At 36.2% G+C, this 20590-nt stretch overlaps 1 protein-coding gene across 2 annotated transcripts in view; it reads right to left on the bottom strand.

Moving 5' to 3' along the window:
- Nucleotides 1–20590, bottom strand: part of camk1b (calcium/calmodulin-dependent protein kinase Ib) — a 44369-nt gene that overhangs the window by 21123 nt on the left and 2656 nt on the right. Inside the window, exons 2-3 of one of the 2 annotated variants that reach the window (XM_028002905.1) lie at nucleotides 18229–18241; nucleotides 13245–13358 (exon numbers count right to left, since the gene is read on the bottom strand). In XM_028002905.1, coding sequence (XP_027858706.1) covers nucleotides 13245–13358; nucleotides 18229–18239 — 125 coding nt within the window. In that variant the 5' untranslated portion in view covers nucleotides 18240–18241. The remainder of the gene's footprint in view (nucleotides 1–13244; nucleotides 13359–18228; nucleotides 18242–20590) is intronic. The other variant, XM_028002906.1, reaches the window with a different exon arrangement.

Below are 20590 nucleotides of genomic sequence, written 5' to 3'. Positions count from 1 at the left end.
GCCACTCTAGCTGGAATACAATTATTTTACATCAGACAATAGATTTCAAAATACCTATGCCGACTTGTGTGACTGTCCTAGCTTCTCTGTGTGACCTCCTTCAGTCTTACGTTTCTTCAGTGCGCAAAGATCAGCTGATCAGGATGATAGAAAGCTAAAAGTAAATCTCAGCCATCGCTTTTAAAAGCTCATCTTCTTTTAGTGCTTTTAATACAGAATTCATACAGCCACAATATTCCAGTGTCCTAAGTGTATTTTTGTCTTTTTAAAGTTAATTCGTGCTTTATTTATCCCTCCATCCATCTTCTATCTTAACTTTCCTTGTATGGTCAAGGGCAGGAGGCGGGGTACACATTTAAACATTTATTTAAAATATAATTTTAATGTGCATAACAGAAAAAACTAGAAAAATTAAGCAAAGTCACACTAGTAGACTCCTTGTTTTTTTCAACTTCTCATTCATTTTACTGTAAATTTACTTTAGTTCTACTTCATGACCTCCAAGCTGTTGGGGAAAAGGGCCATACATTTGAGTCTGAATTATTTTTAGTGCAAATGAGTCACAATATGCAAGGAGTCTAGGTAGTGTTCTTGTAAAGCAAATATTGCATCAGCCTCATATCACCTTGCTTCACAGCTGTTGTATAGTGTTTGTGCTGATATGCTAATTTTTATCCACAATGTACTATAGCGAAACACTCTGCTCTCATCCATCTAAAGGACACTGCTGTAAATTTTTGCAGTTTATTCAAAAACATTTTATTTTTGTATTCTCTAAAGCTCTTTTTTCACATGCTTTGTATGAGGAATTGCTGCAAAGTTAAAGACTTGAATCAACTCATTCCTGTTGCTATATGCTACTGTATATAAATAAACTTAGCAAAATGAGGATGAACTCCCTTCTACTTACTTTCCACGAAAATCATACTGTTGAAAAAGTCAATATTTATAAATTTTACCGCCTGACAAGCTAAGTTAGGTCTGTAGAGTTACTGCCGGTCTTTTGCAAGAACATAAAAGTGTTCATGAGTGGAGCTCACATTTTTGAGAACTTTAAAAAAAAAAAAAAACATTACTGTTTTTTAAAAATGTGAAACATCATAGGAACCAAACTCACTTTGATGTAATTTAAAGCCACTCTTTTTGGGGATGAATGAAAGATTAACACTAGATAGCTTAAGAGTAAACTTTAGACATTTCGATGGGAAAAAACCTCCCCAGTTTCCCAAGAGGCCCCCACTTAGTTTCTAATGCGTGCGTGTGTGGACCCACCCTGGTAATTTATGCCAATGTTTATATTTTTGCTTTAAGCTTCAATTTGCTGCTTTCAGAAGGAAGTTGAAGCAAAAATATATGGAAAAACTCCAGTTCTGAAGTCTTCAGTCCGACCATCTTGTGGACAAGTAGCTCATGTATTTAAAGAATGTATATGAATCTGTCAGCAACGGTGCTAAACCGTTTGTGAACTCATAAGTTCACAAACTTATAAGTGTGAACTTATCAGTGAACTGAAATCTGGCTGAACTGAATACAGAACTTCTTCTTGTAAGGTATGAACAAAGAAGGTATGAACAAAGAACACTATGTCACACATCTGTATGCTGCAGACTTGCAAACTGATTAAAAACTTCTGTTTTTCTAGAGGAACTCCCATGTGGTGATGACCAGCTGCTGGACTGCATTTGATTAGCATCATGCCGCTTCTTCCTCTTTACTTTCTGTGGAGGCAGTGAAGGTTCTACTTAGTTTTATGCCAACTGTTTATTTTTGCCTAGCCTTTATAAATAATAATAATGTGTACCATAGCATTATTTTGTAATTAAAATCAGGTGTATTTCCCTCATAAAACAAACCAATACATACCAGATTATCTTTTAAAACATGTTAAATATAAAACCTTAGAATTGAAAGAGTGAAAAAACTTGACTATGTCCAAACTGAATATTAATAGTAAAAGTAAACTATTGTAAACTAAATGCTCTACATACTGTAATAACATCGTAAGACTTGTAAAACAACAAATGCAGGTTCTGTAACAAAGTTTTTATAAGGTTGTTTGAACATAGATTTGAGTTTGTTTTGGAGTGTGGACACTGTTTCCTTTTAAATGTTGAGTTTGTGGTATTAGTTGGAATCATTAGTCAATTTTCTGGTTACAAGAAGGAACAGGGTGGTAGTTTCACTGTTTTCTACAACTTCACAGTAACTTTATTCCTCGTTCATCAAATTCTCCCGGTGTTTTTATAACCGCAGTAATTTAAAATAATATGGGCTTGTTTTGTCTGGAGCAAACCAGCTAGTTTGAATATTCTGTGTATTTCTCAGGATTAAAATAAGGTTATAATCAATGCAGACATTAATTGACCTAGTCATCATTTAGTCAATCGGTATTGATTACTGATTGTCAATCACAAAAGAAATTTTTTTAAATACAATAACTAACAAAAATAATAAAATAAATAAAAAAATACTAATAGTAATCAATCCACCAACTTTTTACACGTGTCTCTGGTCCAACACACTAAAATCAAATGGCTGAATTGCCTCTGCAAAATGCAATCAAGCTCAATAGGATCCGACTAATTACCTAAATATTTGCTACAAGTGTGTTAAATTGGAAATACCTTCAACAGTTGCATGACAAAGGGCATCAAAGACTCAATTTTGACATTTATATCTACAAGACGTAAGCAGGTAGCTCACAAGAAATCCCAAGCATTTAAAGAGTTAAAGGGGCAGTATTATGTTTTTCCAGGAATATAGTATCATTTTATAGCACAATCAGGTAGCTTTGTTACCTTCAGCTATAAAAATGTTATATGTATCAAATATGACTTAAGAAATTTGTCTTTGTAATTTAACACTTTGAAATTAGGGCTCTGTCGCTTTACGTTTAGACAGCTTGAAATGTGGGGTCATTTTGGCAATGCTGGAATATATCAACTGTGGAAAACTGTGGGAAGATACATATATGACAAACTAAAGAGTGCTCTAAAAACTGTTAGAGGCAGCCTACTGCCATGAGCAGATGGGGGTGCATAAGTGGGCCATGCAGTGGGCACATTTATGTGTGCGTCTGTGTATGTTTGTATTCTAAGATCTACAAGGTATGCCATGCTGAGCTGAGCTGCGCTGTGCTGAGATGCAGACTTCTGTTTGAATTAGGTCAGGGTAGGACTGAAGAGCTGGTGTTGAAATAAGTAGGGCTAGATGGACAGTGCTGGAGTTGCAAAATGGCATAAGTTTCTATTTTTTGAAAGTTGAAACTCTGCTGATCAGCATTGTAGAGGATAAAGTAGATAAATTAATCCACATTTATTTAAAGCAATTGCTCCCCATTTACTTCTTCTTTGGTTTTAAAATGCGCGTCTCCGCTTATAGATGTGTCTATACAGGGAGCCAGAATAAAGTTAGTATAATAAGTCAGTAACAGGAACAAAAATAAAGTGCCATAAGCCTCATTCGTACGGTTATGCTCTAATCAGAGGCTGAGAAAGAATTACAAGGCGAGGCACAGTAACAAAGTGTCCTGTGCTTCCAACTGACAAAAAAGTGTAAGCTGTCATCGTTGATCTAGTCTAAAAAAAATCTGGAAAACAAGAAAACTTAAACAACTAGAATGACTGTATTTCTTTTTTAGTCCAAACTGAAAATGATTGTAGCAACTACGGGGCAGTTCTTGCAGAGAAAAATGGGAGGAACCAAAGGGAAAACAACTGAAATCGTGAGGGGAGCCATCACTGTGATATAATTGGGCGAACATGACAGTAAACGATGGGGTAAGAGGGAGAGTTAGAATGGAGAAAGAAAAAAAAAGGAAGCCAAGAGAGACTGAGAGGGAGAGACAGATGAAAAATAGATGAAGCAGGGCAGCTCTCACACTGGGAGACTCATCTGCTCCATAGAGGTGGCTGTTTCTCCTTTGTCTGAACGACACTCAGATATTTAAATTCGTTTGATGCCAACTCAAAATGCAAACATTGAATAATTAAGAAGTGATAAGAATAGAAACCCTCATAAAATAAAGTCTGTTTGCATATACACGTATCTTCACAGTGTCAACAACTCCAAGTAATTTCTGAACGGAGTGTAATTTAATGAAAAGTAGTTTTGGTTTCAGAATCCCTGGAAATACAGAGAACTGCAAAGAAAGTTATTTATGTGCCATAGGAGACAGTGTCACAACCAAGTTTTCATATAAAAGTCCCACAATTCTTCATGTTCAAGGAAGGAAGAAATGACTCAAGGAAAGATCTGTTCACCAGAAAGTGAAGAATTTCTGGAAATTAAATTCCTTTGTTTTATGGACGTTCCTGGACACAAATATAAATACATTTTTTAATTATTTGATCATCTTTATTCAAAACTATTCACAGTTACTAACACATACATAACTTGAAAGTATGAAAAGTGAACCTAAAACCCTGTGGATTTAGTTTTAATCAATGAGAGGGATTTCACAGTAACAAAAGGATCAGCACAAAGCAAGCATCTTCAAACCTCTCGGAATTTCTTATATTAGAACCACAAACACTGATTCTGAAATGGATTTAGATAAATTCATTTTTATTATCTTAGTTATCTGCAGAGTCAATAGTCCATAACATCCATAAATGTATCTGAAGTAACTTCCCACACAAACACTTTCATACAGAAACAAGCTTAGCAGGAAGTTAATGAAGTTCTGCCCTCCTGAGAAAAGGTGGCAAATTAAAGCACATACAATACAGCCAAAAGGTGCAAGTATGATTGAACAATTGGATTAAATTGTTACTATTTTAACAATCGCCTTGTCACCAGCTCACAACAAAGGTTGTATTTCATAAAACAAAGGTTCCTTCTTTCTAGGAGTGTATTTACTACACTTATACAGCAGTTTATGCTCATCATAAATTATAAACATTTTAGATTTCTGTCCCATTAGCCACTATATCTGATTTAAAAGATGATAAAAGAATACACCCGGCAGAGTGAAGATCACTCTGTCAAACAAGCATTTGTGATCTGCTGTCCTTCTTGTCATGGAAAAAGAAAAGAATGCAAAATAATGGGTTCTCTTTGTTCATTCATAGAGGGAGGAAAGGAGATGGGGGCAGCGGAGGCAAAGGTCAACGACAGGAAAGCACAGAGGGAACAGAAACAGACATCTGAAGCAAACATTTAGCCAGAGAGAATACACGAACGCATAAAAAGAAATAGGACAACAATTTCAGCCATGGCATATTTTGTGTAATGAGTCACAGAAACACAAGCACTCCTCGTTCCAAATCAATAAAAGCAGCGAAGGGCAGGGGCCAGTGGGTCACCGTTTGACAGAGTCAGGCAGGCCGCTCCCATCAGCTCTAACGATTTTAGATGATTACTCCTCGCCTACTTTCACCCTCCTCTTCCTCTCATGGCTTCCCCTTCTTTGCTCCTCTATCTCCTGTGTGTTTTGCCATATATTCTGGGCAGAAAATGCCAAGGATTTTTCCCTTCCCTGGTCGCAGCATGAGAACATGTGCTGCTATTTAAATGTCAGAAAAGTCAACAGGGTTCATTAGCGCAGTTTGTCGTCAGAAGAGAAATCTCACAGCCTGCAGCCGAGTGTGGGAACGCTTTTGAAATGAAGCTATTTCCAGGCTCTGAGATAAAGAGATCAACATCTGATGAGAAGAAACTGCAACAAAGCAGCAGGATGAATGGAAGTCAAACATTGTAACAGAGTAGGACTGCTTGTGCTAAGAATATTTCTATTAGGCTTAAGGTTACTGCAGTCGATGCAATATTAATAACTGTGTAAAGAATTACATGATGTCAGAATTTAAAATAAAAACAAACCAGATCAAAGATATTCACATTAAGCTGGCAGATGTAGAGACGTCCTTCATTTTTTCATTTTTGTATTGCAAAATAATTCATTTTACTTGAATTTTAGGTCCCAGACCAACACAAATTAACAGTTAATAAAGTAGAAAGAAAAGGTCACATGGTTTTTAACATTGTTGCTAAAGATTTTAAACGTGTCTTGTACATTTGTATTCATTATCCTTTACTCTGATGCCCCTCAATTGAGTGCAGCAAATTGCCTTTTTGAAGTGGCCTATTTAGCAGTATAGCCCACCTGTGAGTAATTAAATAGTTAAAGTAAATGCAGCTGCTCTGTGAAGGCCTCAGAGGTTTGGTAGAGAACCTTACTGGAAAAAAACAGCTTCATGAAGACCAGAGAATACAGCAGACAGGTCAGGAATGAAATTGTGGAGAAATAGAATTAGGTTAAAAAAAACAATAAACAAAGCTTCGAGATGAAGGAGGAGTTGACAGAAGTGCTATTAGTTTAAAAAATCTAAGCTAAACCTGGTCAAAACTGAGCTTTTTGACCAACATGTGCAAAACACTATGCGAATTGGAAAACTGACACTACAAAACAGCTTGAACACATCATCCCCACCATGAAAGATAGCAGTGGCAGCATCATGTTGTTGGGATGTTTTTCTTCGGAAGAGACGGGGAAGTGGGTCAGTGTTGAAAAACTAGGCAATCCAGGAAGAAACCCAGATAGAGGCTGCAAAAGACTTTCCTTACAGAAAAAGACCGTGAATTTCACTTGGGTTCACACAATTTGTGTGCTGCAAACAAATTTTCATTTATGAATGATGCGAGTCACATGAAAAAGCACATAAATACATGTGGATTCTGAATTTTTCAATGTAGAAACATATACAATTCCACATGTGTATCATATGCGATACACACAATTCCACACGTGATAGACATAAATTAAAGACAAAAATGAGAGGGAATTTAACAATGATTATTGTTAATTATGGTTATTTATGGACAATAACCATGAAGCTAACAGAATGGTTTAAATAAAACCATGTTTATGGATTAGAATGGTCCAGTCAGCATGCAGCTCTAAATAAAATTTGGTTCAGGACTTGGAGATTGATGTTCACAGACGCTCTATGTGTGCGTGAAAACAATTTTACACATCTTTGTAAGTAAACACTTCTGTCTCTAGATGTGAAAAACTGGTGGAAAGGTGATGAAAAACTAGTAGACATGACGTCTGCCATTTCAGTTATGCACCACGTTGTCTTAATCTATCATATAAAGTCACTTAATGCGTGTAATTCAGTGAGTATGAACACTTTTGAAAGGTCCCGTCATTGAAGCATTACAAAGGTTTATTCAGCATATGCACAAGATGCAATGGCAAAGTCAATTTTTTTTTCTTATTCTTCAACTAGCATCAATATTGCAACCAACAATAATTTTTGCTGACTAACTCTGATGAGTTTGGTCAAGGGCACGGCTCTGTGTCCTCATCCTTGCGTAGCGAACATCCTAATTTTAGACAGAACTCAAAGGGCTGCGGGATACGTCGGGATTCCTATTCTACAGCAAACGCCGTGTGAATCTGGGACACAGAGAAGGTGACAACAAAGGCTACCTAGAATAGGTCTGGATTTCTGGCAGCAGGGACGCTGCTTTATGCTGCGCAGGAAACAAAAGAGAGACAGACACAGGGATAATGGATGGGGGTGATTAAAATAGTAACAGAAATTAAAATAAAGAAGGGAGGCAGATGAGGATCTGAGTTGATTGCAGTTAAAGTGCTGTTGCCCAGTGTTTTGCTAATCCCCATCTGTTTTGATTACAGGACGTGCTTTTTAGCTGGGGATTATCGGTACAAATAAACACATGCCGCAGAGATTCATACACAGCATATATCATTTTTTGCATTTATTATGTCACATGTAGATTGTTTTAAGCAGTTGTGACAAAATAATGTTTTTCTTTTTGCCTTTACTTTAGATATCTGACATTGTAAGAGATTTACTCCATTATTGTGTACTTGGCCTCTTTAAATCACAGATGAGTATTTGTGATTAGAGCCACAAAGCATACATAATGTGCTGTTAGGAACACAGCACTTTATTCTGCATTTAATTAAATTTTATTCAAACATGGCAGGTAAAATAATGGACTTTTATCCTAAAAGTGTAACGATTTTGCGTCATCACTAACGACCCCTTTATGGTTGAAATGTGAGAGATGCTTCATCAAATTAAACAAATGTTTGAACGCTTGTTAGTTGCTCTCTCATGTAAGCAGGTTGATCTCATGCACAATGCACACATATGTACCCAGTGTTGGATTATTAATAGCAAATCAAAAACTTTGTTTCCATAGAGACTGTTTGAGTCCATTATGGAAAGTATCTCCCGTTGTTACCAAGACAACAATCCAGCAATGGCAAATGAATGTGGTGCACACAGCTGAGCGATGGCAGCAAGCGGGCGATTTCTCCACAGACGGGCTCAGCCCCGATCCAGGGGCAGGTGGGGAACTGGAACAATGACAGCGACAGTGTTGAAAGGATGGGAAGGCTTTTCATGTATGAGCACATTAGCTGGGCTCAGATAAGATTGTTCATTTAGTTGTAGAGTTGTTGCAAGAGCGGGTTTATGGGACACAGATGGAAGAGACCTAATCATACAGGTATAAACAACAGCAGCCAGGTTGCATTTATTTCTTCTTCAACAATCTAAATTTTAGCTACTGCTATTATGGTGTTGTGTATTCCTATTTATAAATCATTATGAGCAGAAAGGCAAAGATCTGATATTTATGGTCCATTTTTGATCTGTATTTTTTGTAGAGCGGAAAGCTCCTGACATTTCCAAATCCAACATGTCACATGTTTGCCAGAGAATGAAAGCTCAGAAACTGAACAATTTTACAATACTACTTTCAGGAGTTGTGGTATCTGATAAGGTCGACTCAATGTCAATTCGCCCCTTCGCCAAATCCCTGAAATGTCTCCAAGATCCTGTGACAGACACCCATTTTTAATACTTAAAGAGGTGGGGGGAAAAACAACCAAGACAGTAAAAGTACAAAAATGCAGAAGGAGTTAAATGATCACCACGCACCAAAGTCTAGCTAACAGCCTGACTAAAAAGCTGATCCAGGTCTTTAGAAAATACAGTCCCCTTTTAAAGAGCTTCTTATGCCGTTTGAGCTTCCTCAGACTTACCAATACTGAAAATAGATAACATGGAGTTTTTTCTCTGCAAGAGTGACTTCCACATGAAAGACTGTTACCTTGTAGCACTTAAATCCATTTACAAAAAGTGGGGAAAAAAAGATATTTCATTTGAGTTTTGCAACAGGCCACATTTCTCAGATGAAGTTTTTCATCCTAACATCTTTAAAATAAATCTTAGATGTGGTCAGCAAAATAAACACTCTTCTTGGGCTTGAGATTTTAATTTATAGTTGAGTAAAATTTTGGGAAATGATAAGTACAGTGCTATGAAAAAAACATTCTCTTTTTACAAATTTCTTCAGTTTTGTCACACTAACAAGATGAACCAACAAGTTTAAATATCAGACAGAGAAAATCTAATAAGAACAAAAAGAAATATTTTAAAATTAAGATTTCACTCCTACAGTAAAAGCAACCTGACCAAAGTAAAAAAATCATTTTCACTTTTCTAAATCGTGAATTAGAACAACTGAGTTTAATTTTACACCCACACCTGATAAGTGTCAGACTTCAAGAATCAAGTAATCACCTCAATAAAACCTGACAACATTAAGCAGACTTAAAGGTAAAGGCAAACCACAGTGGCCGTGTAGCAAACAACTTAAGACGCTTGTTACACAATTTGCCACAATTTCCCTTCCTCTTCACATGTACAACCAGATTAATGTAGGTCAGAAAAATTTAATAACACTAAACATGCTTCTGTTTTAACTTGGAGGAACCTGCTTCTCACATGACTTAATCCTGGACAAACAGGGATGTGGGCGTGTTGAAAAGGTGTGACACCTTAGGGAAACATCTGCTGTTAATATTACAATATAAACAGAGGTTAACAGAGCAAACAGAATTAGCAGTTCCTTTTAACCTCAAAGTTTTGGGCTTACTGTGCCTTGAGAACTAAAATGCGATCAGAATTACATCAGTCTGTTCAGTGGACACTGGAATATGCTGCATTGATGCATGAACAGAGCTCTATGTAGCCACAGTCTGGTTAGGCTGCAAGCTTTTGTAAATAGAGAATCCTCTTAAACTAGCATCAGAAGGCAAGTATGAAGACTTGCCACGTTGGCCTAATAAATAACAAAACCAATTCAATATATGACATATGGTTGGAACATTCCTAATCATTAGATGATGTGTGTTAGCTGAAATTAAGAACACTGCATTCTCACAAAGCATTCAACCTCAACACATGGCTAAATGAGCAAAACATTCTTAGATACAGACTTTAAAGCTACAACATCTTCAAGCAATTGGTTGATTTGAACTTAAATATATGAAACGTTTTACTTTACTATTTATAATTATGATACAGAGTTAAATGTTCTAAAGGAAAATGTTTTTGAACATAATTTGAACAAATTACTTTTATCTTTCATGGTAAAAGTCATGAACCTACTGTATGTATTGATAGTAGGGCTGTAACGATTCCTCGAATGATTTGAGTACCTCTATTATTAAAAGTCCTCGAGGAAAATTTATCTGCCTCGAAGCTTTGTTAAATTATGTTTTATTATTTAGCTCACTATGTTTCAGCTGGTCTTTATTTGTGTTGGGCAGAGCTCTGACTTCCACCTATGAGTTGCTGCTAAGTGCTAGCAGCATAACATCCAATTTTCCGGGTTTGTATCAATTTTTGGAGAACCAATAACCATTCCTAAATTGCCTGCTGCGATGCTTGGAGTATGGCAGCCTCCAGAGAGAGAAAAAGAGCTTTCCGATTACTAGAATAATCGTAACAATAATATAAGAGTACTCGATTAGTTGAATATTCTTTTACAACAGCCCTAACTGATAGTACATCCTACTTAGCCAAGGATGTTCTGTGCAGTGTGGCCTTTTTGGTCTAATATGACAATGCGCAACATGGCAGAAAGGTTTTTTCTTTAGTGTTTAATTCTAGAGCTACAAAGTGTCCAGAGCCTTTGTGACAAACACTGAAGCTAGAATCTAAGAAGCAAAGGGACAAGACTTAAACAAATGTAAATTTCTTAAAAGATTGCTTGATATTTTACTGTAGGTTGACAAAAATAAAATTTGTACATATTCAACTACTTTATTTTAAGGTGTGGATTTAAATAAACCCAACAGAAATGTATAAATGAAATGTATTTATGACAAAACCTCTAAATATATAACATTAATGTCAAAAGTTTGCTTTCAGAGCTCTGTTTGCTGTGTTATAATGTTTTGTGGTCGCTTCAAGGAGACTGCAGGAATGAGTAAAAGGTTTCACATGACACATTGTCAACAAAATTCAACATCTGAAGCCCCACCAAGGTACACAGAGTTAGAAGGCTATTTAATTACAAACATTTCATTACGGTATTACATAAGATATTTACCGACTACTAACAGAATTTCTGGGTAATTCTTCTAAATTACCCAGAAACACTTTGTGCTCCAAAAAGGTCACTCTGTCTGTAAAAGTGCAAAGTGACACAATCTAGAAATATCCTAAAATTCAATGTAATTTGATGAATGTGCAATCTATGATTTTATCAAGTTGGAATGAATGCATTGAAAATTTTGATTTTAAATGAGTTCATGTGTGTAAAACAAAACAATTTGAGAGACTTTGTATTCTTATGATGACTTCTGTTCATTAAATGCTGCTTAAAGCTGGGCAGAAATGTTTACAAAAAAGAAGGACCAAAACTTGACTAATAACACATGATCTGCAGAAACACAGTCTCTGGCCATTTTCGAGCAATTGTGTGTCTGTTGGTGAAATAACCAACAGACACAGATGTAAAAATAACTCGGCACCGCTCAGTTTAGAGTTGTTCAACAAAGTATACGCCTGTATGAGTTTCTCAGTACGAAAACCATGACTAAAAATGGCAAAGTTTCCTGGTTTCAGCTATTTACAAAAATAACTTTTTACAAAAACTTGGTAAAGCAGATTTTTTTATTTGTTAACAGAGGAATCAACACTGATTCATACTTCTGCTAAATTCATGCAATTTCTTTATTATTACAGTTATAATGTTGTCTAGAACATGTCTTTATTGTTATTTTAGGGGAAAAAATGGTAGATGGCCTGTACTTGTATAGCACCTTATCTAGTCCAAAGGACATTCAGTCATTCAAGCACACATCCACACACTGATGGTGGTGAGCTACATTGTAGCCATAGTTGCCCTGAGGTAGACTGAGGCTGCCATACAATCAGCACCACCTGACCACCAGCAGCAGTACAGAGGAGGATTGAAACAGCAATATATCGTTTACAGGATGAACTCCTACATTCTGAGCCACTGTCATCCCTAGCAATAACACCAAGTACCTACAAATAGAATAAACACCTGTGAAAATACTAAGTCTACTTTCAAGTAAAAGTAGATGGATCTTTGTGGTTCTTTTTATAATTAATATGAAATGAATTTTAAAAAGAAACGTGGATTACAAAAGGCAAATACTATGGATGGCATCTAACTTTAGTCCTAAAAACATTTGCTGACATTCTTGAACCGCACAAAACAATTCAGAAGGAAGGTGGAAATTGTCCACCAGCTGAAAGTGAAAAACTGAATTTGTCTTTCTTCTAAGTGAGCCAAACATGAAGTAGCCCTCTTTCAGCCGGCTGACCAGCAGTGTGAAGCAATAAGTGTGGGAAGTAAAACACTGCATAACGCAATACTGGACACAATCAGTAAAACATACAAACATTATGACAGAATGTTAGCAGTGTTGAAGTCACACCTTTTCAAAACGTGGTGAACCTTAATATTACAACCCAGCCAGTGCATACTGAAGTCAATATTGAAGTCATAATTACTGATCAAGTTGGAAAACGCTGCATTCAAAGGAAGTAATAATAGTTTACTTGCCAAACAAAGTAAGGTAAAATAATTTTTAAAATCTTTTTTTATTATTTGCATTGTTTGTGAAACTGGAGTTGACATTGATCTGGAACTACAGATTCAGCGATGACTAGTATGCTTATGTTCCACCTCAGGTTGAGAGGGATACAGGTTCTTAAACCCAAATAAACACCAAACAGTTTATGAGCTGACATTCACACAAGCAGCATTGAGATATTAAAGACAACAGTAGCCTGCATTGCATAAACATAAAATGGTCAGGAAGCTGCATATTTGCCTTGAAGAATTTAAACACTATTTTACTGAAGGTAAAATACATTTTAAACATGTTGAATATGCACAAAAAAAAAAGTTTATTTGCTGCTGGCAAAAACACTTACGTTCCCAGAATGTCTTTGAAATCATACTTCTCCTTGACATCAGAGGTCTTCTTTTTCCAGGCGTGTCCGTCCTCACCCAGCGGCATCTTCTTGTGGTGGCAGTCAGAAACAATACTAGTAAGGAAGAAAATAGGATAAAATAAAATCCTCATCACATATAAAATACAGTGATTCTGTTTGAAAAGTCATAGGATGTCACTGGAAGCAAAATATGTTACCTGTTTGCTTTGGTTGCTTCATTAATGATTGAAAAAAAAATTTTAAATGATTCTCTCACATAATGTTATTTTTCTACACATATGCAAACTCTAAAGGTGGTATTAATTGAAAAATGCTGACTAAAACTGACATATCCTTTAGAGTGAATGATGTTTGAGGGACAACTTTTAATAGGATTATTATGCTGTTATGAAAATCCCACTGAGTATTTCACAAAAAGACAAATATAACTAGTTATGCCTGAAAGAAGATAAATAAAAAAAACAGATCTGTAACAAACTAACAAAGTTTTAAGTGAATGAAATATACTGTAAACATTGCTTCTTTCTTGCTTATTAAGTCTACAAAACAAAGTAAAGGGATTATTTTTGCCTAATTGAAACTTAAATTGACAAACTGGATGAACTATTCATAGTGGTTGTGTTCCAGTATTATTAAGTTATGTTGTAAAGGATAGGAAAGAGGCTGGCAGAAATCTAAATATTTATTCTGCCTTTTAAGCATTTGAGGAAAAAATTATGACAGTAGCCAAGTGTACAATTGTAGCCAAACTTTATGATAAACAGTACAGTAATTTATTATAGAGATAGACAGTCACACACATTGTCTCCTACTTTAAAGTTTAATAGTTGTTTGACTTTATTATTGGTGCTTAGGTTTCACTGTACAAATTGAAGTGTTACATTGTGGTTAAGCAGTTCTAGAGCTTGTACTGTAAAAACACTAACAAGAAAATGAGGTCCTCTTATATATTTAAATCTCAGGATTTAAACCACGATCATAAACTGTGTCCTTGCAAAAGTATTCACACCACTTTTTCATATTTTGTAAGATTTTATGTCACAGTTCAACACAAAGTACAGTAGCTCATAACTGTAATGTGGAAGAAAAATTTAACATGATAAGAAATTTTCTTTACCAGAAAGAAATATTTTGTAACTGTGGCACACATTTGTGTTTATCCCTGCTCTATACTTTATACAACCACCTTTGGTTACAATTACAGCTGCAAGTCTTACCAGCTTTGTACATTTGGAGGCAGGATTCCTCTTTGCTAAACAGCTCAAACTCAGACAGACTGAAGAGAGACCCTCCTTTTAGCGTGTTTTCATACCTGATAGTCTGATAGACTCAGTACGATTGGCAACCAAAATTCCAACATTTGGTACATTTTCACTGGCCTTGCAATTTAAGTGGATGGCCTACAGGTTACCAGTTGTGTCATACTCTTTCCATTTTGTATTGACAGCCTAAAGAGTGCGATGTGAATTGCTCAAAGATTAGGTTATTGTTTTATAACCTCTGTGGCATTAACGGAACATCTATGCTTATATTAAGGTTAAAATAAAACACAGGCAATTAATTCTGTTTACAAATGAAAAGTCTTATGAAGGCAGTTAGCTAGATTTCATTTTGGTGTATCAAAGAATACACCAATACAGCTCAACACTATTAATATTTTATTTTGAAAATTTCTGACTTGTAAAGTTTGTAAATTACTTGTACAAGTATTCACAACTTGTTCTTGGTCTATTACATAAGTGCCAATTAAATGTATTAAAGATTGTGGCTGTGAATATACAAAACAAAAGTGAAAAAGTGCTCTATGGTATCACTGGTTTTGCTAGACCCATAACATAATATCTGCTAAGCTATACATCGTGTGTGTAATACTCAAATTGTGGGCCAATGATCAACACCCCGTCAATGTCACAGTCTCTTATCAGTTCCTCCTTCCAAAGAAATTCACAATCTGATGTCCTTGCCAGTTTTTCAGGGTGCTGCAAGGGAACTTGCTGTCACAGTTTTCATCATACAAGCCCGGAAAGTGTCTATAACGAAAGACCTCGAGTTACTAAAATAGCCCCCGCGCATCTCAGCACGCCTCACTCCTCCTCTGTTCCTGCTGCCTGCCTGGCAACTTCACACTCTGTGTATATGAGATGATGTAATGCATTGTTTGAAACCGTATGAAGGCAGTTTAGCTTAATACTTTTTAAAGTGCAAGTAGTGCAGCATTTATAAATTTATATGCTTCAAAAACAATCTGATGGGGTACTGAAAATTACTATTGCTTTGTGACATTAGTGTTGGGGACAGAGGTCTGGTTTAAGCTGTACACCTTAGTCATTTCACATTAATCTGCAATCTATTTACAAAGGCAGGACAAAAGGGAAATGTCACCGAGTTAGACTTGACAAATTGGCATGAAAAGTAATGAACTTGAGGGAAGCAACAAAGAGGAAGTCTAGTTAAATGTCTGTAAAAGCTTTGCTAGTAAATTTTCTTATGCAACATCTGTTTCCTGCATTTAACACCAGCTCTACAGTTAACAAAAAATAAAGAGTGGGGTGTAATTCTATGCCTGAGTGCACATTCAACTTGACACCAGTTGGTTGTTGTGGGATGAAGATCCATTACAGTGCATGATTTTTATGCACGTGTTTTCTCTGAAGACTGATCTGGGGGAAGTCTAACATGCATTTTATTTCTTTATTTAGAAATATCTGAGTGTTGTCAAGAAAGAACCAAGAATATAACTTTGTGGAGGAGGAACGAAATGATTAAAAAGTTCTAAGACGTGAATAATAATGTATGGTTTATCCTAATCCAGAATGAGAATGGCAAATGTGTAAGAATAACGTTTTGTTATTGAGTTTACTCCATTTCCAAGAAACCATTATCTAGAGTTGCCTGCTGTTGGAGCTTTGGGTGAATGAGAAAGAGATGCTTGGAATGCAGTATGGAATGAGGATAACATCATTTGGAATTCCTTAGAAAATTCTTTCCAGCTCCGTTACATAAAAAACTAAGCAAGGTCCTACAGTTGCCCTTATGAACACAATTATTACGGGATAACAATATTAATTGATTTCTAAAACTACCGGGAGGAATGTGCCTGGATTTTCATGTCATTGTCAAGAAACCCAGATGTTTTTACAGATTTGATCAAATCTAAATCTGAGACATCACTTTGATGCACTGCAGGGAAGACACTTGTATTAACCAATGGAAAGAATGCGTATCGATTTAAAAAAAAATAATCATTTCACATTTCTCACTTTATCTTCTCTATCTGATCAGCAACATTTCAGAAAAACATCCAACCCATTCCAGCAAGGAAGAAGTCAATAAAATAAAGAAAGAACTGCACAAACTGAAGCCAGAGAAACAATGAAAGCACCTCTTACATCCACCTTGTTTGTAGCATCTCACCTTGCTCATGTGAAGATATTGATGATAATTCATGCACTGAGAAAACGTGATACTGAAAGTTACTTTAAAATCTGAATGCATCAACGTTTTAGGTTTTGATCTGCATTCAGGTTCTGCAGGTCGCTATGCCCAGCGAATGCCAGTATGCATCTAGAACTCCATTCATTCTTTTGGCTTAACCGGCTGCAGGTTATTGTCCCCACGAGACGACATTCAGTGCAATCTAAAAGTATTCACTTCTCTTGAACTTCTGCCCATTTGGTATGTTACAACAAATAAATGTCAGTGTACTTTGCCAGGTTTTTATGTGACAGACAAGCACAAAGTAGTGTATAATTCTGTAGCACAAGAAATGTAGATACTTAATTTTTACATTTTGTTTTATTTTGTATTTTTATTTAAAGTGTGGCATGCATGTGGTCTCATCTGGCCAAATCAACTTCTTCAACATATTTGCTATGTAGCCTATGTGGCTAGTGGCATACCGTTAGTGCACTTAAATGTAATAGTTCCCTTTCTTCTTGCCACTGTTCCAAAAAAGCCAGATTTTTCAGAGAGCACAAGTCATGGCTGTCCCCTCAAGAAAGCCTGAGGTCTCTGCAGCTCTTCCAGAGTTGAGTTTCTAGGAAACTACTTTGTTTAATGCAGTTCCTGCCCAAGCATGTCAATGTCATTGAACAACTAAATCCTGGTACGTTTCTCATCATGCTATGCTCTTTCCATGTTCAGAGGACAGGTTGAGTTGTTCTCTGAGACATGCCAAGACTAAGATATATTTAACAAACTAATCCTGTTTTAAACCTTTCCACTTGTTCCTCCCTGACCTCTGTGGTGTGTTGGTAGGTTCAAAAAATGGCTTAAGCTGGTTTAAAAGGCTTAAAAATGGTTTAAGCTCTTTAAAAAAAGGTTGGCAAAAAATCTCTTCATAGGTAGATTTTCTATGAAAAACATTGGGCACAATCACTGAAATGAAGTGGCAAAAAGGTGAACTTAAGTTACTAATGAGGCAACTTTGTACTGAAATCCATTGCAACCAAGAGGGTCTGAATACAAATGCCACATTTATCACGTTTTGTTGGATTTTTTGGTGTGTTTTAAGTGTGACTTATGAAACGGTTCAAGAGGTATGAATACTTTTGCAAGGCACTCTAAACGGTTTCAAGCCACTGGAGTTTTCAGGACATAGTCAGAGATGAGCAAGTGGGTCTGTTTGTCAAACAGACAAATGCTATAAACGGCAGAATAAGGTTGAAGTTTCACATTGATAGGAACAAAAAAAAGGGGCAAAGCTTAAATATTGGGGGATAGTGGTGGAAAAACACATGCAGGTATTGTATGAGCATGTAGGACCAAAAGAGGTTCCTCGGGTTCCACTGATGATGTGTTTTTGACCAGTGGGTGAAAACAGGGTGTTCAAACCCCAGGGAGCAAAAGGACTGAAGAAGCCTGATGCTAGGAGATGCACAACATCATAACCACATTCCTTGAGCAGAAAGTCACATGCAGCATTCATCCTTTTTTTCCCCACAGAGAGAGTCACTGTACTCACTGGTTTCCCATTCCTGTGATATGCAGTGGACAGAAGAAACACACACATGTACACATGACGATTGATTTTGACAAACTGACATGGAGTAACATTTATTAGTGTAAAGGTTACTGCAATTCTTTTAGATACACAACAAACCTTTTCAAACCTTTTAAGCAAGTGCATCCCCCCCCCACACACACACACACGCCCACAAGAATCAAACATAAAAACAGTCTAACACAACCAATAAAGACACATATTTAAAATTTGCATTTCTGCGCATGTCTGGACAAATCCACTCATTTCCCCAAAACTGCTTTAGTTCTCTCTAGAGTTCAGATGCAGTAATAATAATCACGTTTTTTTTTAAAAAGCGTTTCTCTTTTCTCTTTTGACTCAACTGCAGTTTTATTATGTCATATCTGCAAAGATCATCTCTGGCAGGGTCCAAACCGTAGGGAGTTCTGCTGCCAAACTTTGCATGTCAAAAACACATGTCAAGGGACAAGATTCCTGCAGAGCCAAATAGACTATAGCAGGAAAATACGTTTTAAAAATGGTTAGATTTCACTCTTTGTTTTGCCAGGGCTCCACACTAAAGTGTTTCATCCCCAACCATTTAAACAAACAGTATTTAGTTTAAGAGTTCACTCATTTACATGGAGTGATCTTCTACATGTTTAAATGTGTGGAACAAGTGTTTTCTCACTCCGAGTACTTTTTATTTGGCACCTGTCAAACATTTAAATGAGCCCTCCCAAATGACCATATCTGTTCTGAGTAACTACCTGACTGGAAATCAGCACTTAAGTGATAATTAAGTGCTGAATATAAGAGGGGTGAATAAACAATTGTTTTTTTCTTAGCTATTATGACGCAATTGTGGACATTCATCCTTAAAGTATCTGAGAATGAAAACAAGGCAGCCGACAGCCAATTTATTTCATATTTTTGTTTTTAAAAAAAAGAAATTAGCAGGTCTATGGTTGGATGAAAACTTGCAAAGTCTGCAGATAATTCTGAAGAAATGCATAAAGGAATCACATTCAGTTCCCACATGTTTAAGGGAAGAAAAACTCTTCAGGCAATAAAGGCTCCTCTTATCAGTGCCTGCAGTTTCCATTTTAAAATCCTTCCCAAATAAAGCTTTCACAGCAAGAAGCGGAACAAAAGAAATTTGAAGTCACAGCCTAATGACTGAAGATATTTTCTTAAATTAATACTTATGCAAAACAAAACAAATTTCACCCAAATTTTCTGCAGCATCTATAATATGCCATCAGGTGGTGATAATGGCAAACGTAAAATTAAAGATATCCTGCACATGGCTAAAGCAGTGCTGGGCTAAGGATTCCCCCCAAATAGGAAACCAACAGTTGTTCACAGCACTTTTCTGATTGCATTTGTTCAACTATGGCCTAATCCTAAAAATAATCATAACTTTAACACTACCATGAGTCATTTCTATAATTCGCCATTTAAACACAGGTAACATTTATCAGTTGCTCTGTTAAATATGGATGCATCACAGGAGATGCATCCTTTGCGTATGCACCAACCAGGAGAGGACCACAGGGTGATGGTGCTTTCAGTGGCATAAAGAACCTGTGAGAAGTTGTAGTTGGCATCCTAATTAGCACCTTATTCCAGTTGGTGGTGGTAATTGAACAAAAACGCTGCTTTGCCATCCACCATTAAACCAGAAAAAAGCTCGTCTTCTATGACATTGTTTAAAACTTGCCTTTGTTCAAAATAAATATTGATTTTATTTGTAGATTGAGGTGTGCTATGCTTGTCTGTTGATTTGTAATAAGCCAGCATTAATGTGGTGTTGTTTTTAATAGTGACACACCAGTAAGTTTGCCAGTGATGTAAATTGCCATATTTTACAGACTGCTTCTGACTGATAATGAAAAAGTCAAATTTTTAAATTCAGAATTTTTCTTTTCCTCTTTATAATCTGAAAACATCTATTCTTCCAGCCTTTAAATGCATTAAAAAAAAAATCGCATTCCCTTTGCTGTACTTTGTTTATTCAGAAATCAGATGATTGTCAGCAATGTATGCCTTGATAGATCAAGAATATTCGTACATATACACTTTTATGTTGAACTACTACCACCACTATCCACCACATTTTAGTATCAATGCTTGTTACTTTAATTTTCTGCATTAGAAAAAACTCTGCAAAAATGAAAAAAAATCTGTCAGTCAGTAAAGGGTTTTCCAGGAAACTCTAGTAATTAGGCCACAGTTAAAAGCCTTTGTGATCAATGAATGGCCTATTACTTTAATTAGTTTGTCAATACTTTTTTTTACATGCATTGCAGTGGAAGATTTTTGCCATTTGACAGATTTCTAATGGTTTTTGTCATTCCGT

This window comes from Xiphophorus couchianus, chromosome 20 (genome assembly GCF_001444195.1).
Source record: "Xiphophorus couchianus chromosome 20, X_couchianus-1.0, whole genome shotgun sequence".
Lineage (NCBI taxonomy): Eukaryota > Metazoa > Chordata > Actinopteri > Cyprinodontiformes > Poeciliidae > Xiphophorus > Xiphophorus couchianus.
This window is presented reverse-complemented; position numbering and strand designations above follow the sequence as displayed.